General features: G+C 34.5%; 1 protein-coding gene across 1 annotated transcript; it reads left to right on the plus strand.

Annotated features, from left to right (window-relative positions):
* The first annotated feature begins 328 nt into the window (after positions 1-328).
* Positions 329-4,668, plus strand: FAM237A (family with sequence similarity 237 member A). Its single transcript, XM_024738298.1, has 2 exons — positions 329-740; positions 4,529-4,668. Exons 1-2 carry the CDS (start codon positions 329-331, stop codon positions 4,666-4,668), a joined length of 552 nt encoding a protein of 183 aa, XP_024594066.1.
* Positions 4,669-5,465: the final 797 nt, after the last annotated feature.

Genomic DNA, 5,465 nt, shown 5'->3' on the forward strand with positions numbered 1-5,465 from the left:
AAAAATTTCACTTAATACGCTTTTAAACTATATTTCTCTGTACTAGGGAAAACCAAGTTTACTTATTTATCTTACAAAAGAGCACATCTTAGGAATAAATCTTTCTTAATCTAAGCATCTTGGTTTTGTACTACCTGGCTTGACAGTGCATCATTTTAGATAGAATTGGGCTTGTGAGATGGGAGGTAGGATAAGACTTTTCCCAGAGATGATGGTATGTTTCCTTTGCTGGCACCAAGGTTCTTAAAGGCATAATTATTTTCTTTACTGAGTGGAGCACAAGCAGGAACTCATATGAAATATTTCCATCTTGCACAGTTTCAAGGCCATGGCCAATCCTGGGAACAGAGGAGGGATCTACCGCCACTTGAGTCTCACCTGCTCCCTGCTCATTGTGGGAATATGCTGTGTGTCTCCTTTCTTCTGTCACAGCCAGACAGATCTGATGGCTCTTAACCAAGCTGATCCTCAGTGCTGGGAATCTTCCTCAGTACTCCTCCTAGAAATGTGGAAGCCTCAAATTTCCAACACTGTTTCAGGTTTCTGGGATTTTATGATCTACCTGAAGTCATCTGAGAACCTGCAGCATGGGGCATTGTTTTGGGATCTGGCCCAACTCTTCTGGGACATCTATGTGGACTGTGTCCTCTCCAGAAACCATGGCTTAGGAAGGAGGCAATTGGCTGGAGAGGAAGAGAAGATCTCAGCAGTGCATCCACAGCACACAGGGAGAAAAAAAGGTGGTCAACCCCAGGTCCCATGTCTTTTGAAAGGATCAATCAAGTGTGAATGTGCTGAATTGTGAGGAAGAGGGAAGTGGCTTTAGGGCAATCCATTGCCACACATAGCCTCCTCAGGGGTGAGCCCAAAGAGTACGCAAGTGATAGGAAGATAGCACTTCCTTTTGTAATTTGCAGTAGCTGTTTTTATCAACATTGTCCTCATCTTCATACTTCAACAGCAGCAAAGAAGAATCAGAAAGACAAGTAGGAAAAGACATGATCCCTAAAATACAATATCAAGGTATAAAGGGATGCCCCCAAATTAATATTATTTTTTTCAGTAAGGCTGAACATTGGTAGTCATAACCTGTGTTCGCTTGCTATGGAATTGGGAAGATTTGAATATAAGCCTGGGGAAGGCTCTTGTCCCTTTTAAATAGAAAAACAAAAACAGAAACAAAAACTAATTGCTTTCATGTAAATGGGAAGGACTCCTTGAGATGTACTTACTTAGCTGATGGATAAATGGTAGAAAAATCAGCTGGCTTGCAAATTCACTCTTCCTTGTTTTTTGGAACAAATTGCAAATAAGTAATTAACTTCCAGCAAGCTGAGTAATTAATTTTTAGAAATCTGGAACTTCCTACAAATTTAGAGATTTTTCACTGAAGTAAATATGGTATTCAAATGCAGTCTTCTCCAGGGGCACTAGAATATCCTTTATAGAATTAGAAGGAGGGTGAATAAATCACTGTAAGCTGAGAATAACAGCCTTATTCATACTGTTTTTGTTCCTTTTTTGGTGTTGTTTCAACCAATGTGCTTCTAAAGCTTGCAGCAAGGGCTGTTTGGGTGGTAGTAACTATTTATGCACTAGTGGAAAACTGAAGCATAAATAATTTTTGCAATTGTACATTTGATTGTGAGAACTGTTATATGTTCCTGTAAAGCATCTATTAAAATAGCAATTAACAGTAATAATTATAGATCAATCTTTTCCCAAGATATTGTAGAACCTTTAAATATCTAGTTTGTTTTAACCTCAGTAACAAAAAATATTATTAGCTGATCCATAAAGCCAGATAATCCACTGCAATTATTTATAGATAAATTTATTAATTTGGCAAGTGTTATTGTCACTTAAACCAATTTCATTTTTTAGAGGAAATATTCTTTTAGCAGTTTAGTTACTAAAGCAGAAATGCAAAATGACTATCTTTAAATGTTGGTTACCAATATTTTAAAAATATTTTGAACAGAGGCTTCCCAGGTATCAGCATCAGTAAGGACTGTGTATTTTCTTCATCTGTACTGTAGGCTCTTTTTTCCATTCTTTTTTTTTTTTTCCATTCTTACTCTACTTAACAGTGGTACTCAAATTACTACCACTATTTCTTGTTTTGTATTTTGCACTCACTTTGCACTTTAAGTATCTATAGAATAAATGAAAATAATGTTTGTGTTCAACTTAACAGGAAAATAATTATCTATAATTATATATTATAATTAATTAAATTATATAATTTAATTGTATATTAAAATTACATATATATATAATCTCAAAAACAGCTTTCAGTTTGCTTGCTTGCAACAGGCTACCATAATAGTCTGAGACTACATGTAATTTTCTGAGCATACTTCAACATGGCATTTGTATCTTCTTTTTTCAAAAAAAAAAAGTAGATTTGTCTTCAGCTTTGGAAGTCACTTACTTCATCTTGCTGCAGAGTTGCTATTGACCCAGCTGGTCTGCAAACTTTACTAGGAGTTGCTTTGCAAATATTAGGGGTAAACATTTCACTTTATTGAAGTTATTTTAATGTTTGACATAATTGTTGCAGATCAGGAAATAAGACTTTCCATTTGTATTGTATAATCAGTCAAAGAGGGTCTTGGGTCAAGAAGAGACCCTGTCTGAAAGTTAGTTTCAGGAACATCGAGATTTCATCTCAAGAGGCTTGATTAAATCTCTAGTGGCTCAACTGGGCTCTGGATGTACCTGCACAGATTCTTCACTAATTTTTTCTTTTGTCCCTGGGGAATTAATATTCTACTAGGTTGGGATGGGGGTGAGGGTGAAGAGGTGTTTGTCTCCATAGTTCTCAGGGAAATCGCATCATCAGAGCAGAAGAGAAAAACTAAAATGAGTGTCTACATAATACCTGGAAAGGTTCTTGCTATTTTGATGTCTTCAAGTTAAATAGTTTAAATTCACTTGAGAAATGTTGCAATGAATCATGCCTTATTAAAAACACAAAACTCCTATATAACTTTGTATGTTAATATATTTGTTAATATTGAGTCAGCAACTATGAAAACAAGAGATATCAAATAGCTACGTAACCTTGGGCAAGTTAATTGACTTATTTAGCTCTCAGTTTCTTCATCTGAAAACGAGGGATATGGGAAGAATTAGAAGGCCCTTAAAGTCTCTTCACATTCTGTGTTCTGAAGTTCTGTGATTCTATAAACAATAAATGTATGAAAAGCGTGGATTTAACTACAGAAAGAATCTGGAAGAGCCTTACTCCAAGGAGAGCTTACCGAGCTGAGTGATGACCTAGACATTGTGGTGGTTTATAACTTTAATAAGCAGAAACAGAGGTGATCCAGAAATGAGAATTCCAAAAATTCTGAGGGCCAAAGATATCATCGTTTGAGAAGACTTAAAAGAGCATTGTTATTTTGTCTAGAAAGATACAAGCTAACAGCTGAGTGCCAAAATGGTCAGAAGGCTGAAGAGGGTATACCCAGGCTTCACTACTAAATTATGATGGATTCTGTGAAGGCAGAGAGAGAGAGAGAGAGAGAGAAATTGACTTAGGAAAAGAGTAGGCTGATAATATCTCCCATATAGAAAATAACAGAGTTGAGGTTAACACAAGGGTAAAGGCTTTAATACAAATGAAAGGATTTTGAAGTATATCCTTGTTTGTGTCAAAAATGATGATCTCTTCCTTCAACAAATCTTGCTCTGCCCCTGAGAGGAACAGAAAAACTTACCTGCCTGAACCTGGCAGTTTGGACGGTCTAGAAAAATTGTGAGTCTTTGCTTTCCTCTGTGACGTGAAAGTTAAAATTTAGATTTATAACTTGATGATGTTTGCAGTCAGTGTCTAACTAGCCGGCAAATGTTCATAATGCTTATTTTTTAAACATTAAGCAGAAGAGAAAACAATGCTTCAGAAATATAAGTTAGATTCACAAATGCTTGATTTTCTACTTTACTTACTCTGAGAAATTTTGTAAGCAACATATTCAGAAATTACGAATCTAGAAATCTATTCTAAAGAATGATTCAGAGCTGTAGCCAATTTGCAGTATAAGGCTCTTCACTGCAATATTATTTATAGCAAAAGAAAATTGGAAATAATCTAAATGTCCCATAATAGGGTAATGGTAAACTAAATTATGGTATAAAGTATATATGTGTAAAACTATGGTTCTCTCTGGAAGATTGTATTATGGGTGGTTTAAACATTTTTCTTTATATCTTTATATTAAAATTATATGATGACATTTTTTTACTTTTTTAGTCAGAAAAATATATTTTAACACATATTAATCAAATAGGAAATGTATTTATTATAATCTACTTAATTCATATTATATAATTAAAGTTCATAGGACACAAAGTTTTGCATAAATAAAAATTTCAAATACACCTCTGCAAAAAATCTATACAGAATATTAATAGCCGAGTGGCAGAAACAGCAAACATTCTTTTAAAAACCAAGTCATTGATACTTTATTAGCCTGAAAATAATTTGGTGACCTAATGACTAGTTGCTTTTCTCTACTTTCAGGTGTATATCCTCAGCAACCAAGAATCACTTCCTTAAAGAAGAAAGAGTTGATTGAAGGCTTGATAAACATGCACGTACATAGGAGTGGGTCTAAGTTCATTGGAAAAGTGACCAGTAGCCTGGAAATAAAGAGAAAATAAATCGAGCTTCAGAGCTAATGCACATCTTGGAATTTAAATATATATTTTTTCTTGACTACTGATCGTCTATTTACTTGAAATGGTGGGAGCATCCAGAGATGCTTAAGCCACATTCTCTGAGTACTTAGTTTCATTCTTTTAGGCTGCTAGCATGTTCCTTCAAATGGCAACATTACTGCCAGATCATCCCACTGTATGAAACAGTTAAAACAGCTTCCAAAGATGAGTAGGGGATCGTGCTACTCAGATTCTTTGTATTCATCTTGATCATTGTTTTGGGATGCTTGACATTGTTAATGAACTAGAGTGCCACACATTTAACTTGAATACACAGCATGACTTGGAAATATTAACCACTGGATTGTTTATGCACAGGCCAATAAGAGACTATATTCATTAATTACCAGTTATTGGTGGTAGTTACTTGAATTTTGTTTGAAAGAATATTTTGAACTGAGTGAAGCAAAAAACAAAACACGAAACTGGTGAATGAAGCATTCTTCTAATAGAAACAAAATGAATAAAAGCTCTCGACCCCAAGTAATGTTATTGGAGTCTTTTTATTTCAATATTTAATGTTACCATTAATGATAATCCAAACTCTAATAAAATAGCAGTAGGTATAAATTTTTTCTCAGTTAGCATATTTTCTATTGGATTAAATATTAAGATTATAACTGGTTACACTTTACATTGAAAAGAAAAGTAAAAATCAAACGAACAGCATTATGAGAAAAGAAGCCATAAAAATATTTGCTCTCAAAATGACCAGGCTTGAATGAGGTTCATAGCAAAGA

This window comes from Neophocaena asiaeorientalis, unplaced genomic scaffold (genome assembly GCF_003031525.2).
Source record: "Neophocaena asiaeorientalis asiaeorientalis breed wild unplaced genomic scaffold, Neophocaena_asiaeorientalis_V1.1 scaffold258, whole genome shotgun sequence".
NCBI lineage: Eukaryota > Metazoa > Chordata > Mammalia > Artiodactyla > Phocoenidae > Neophocaena > Neophocaena asiaeorientalis.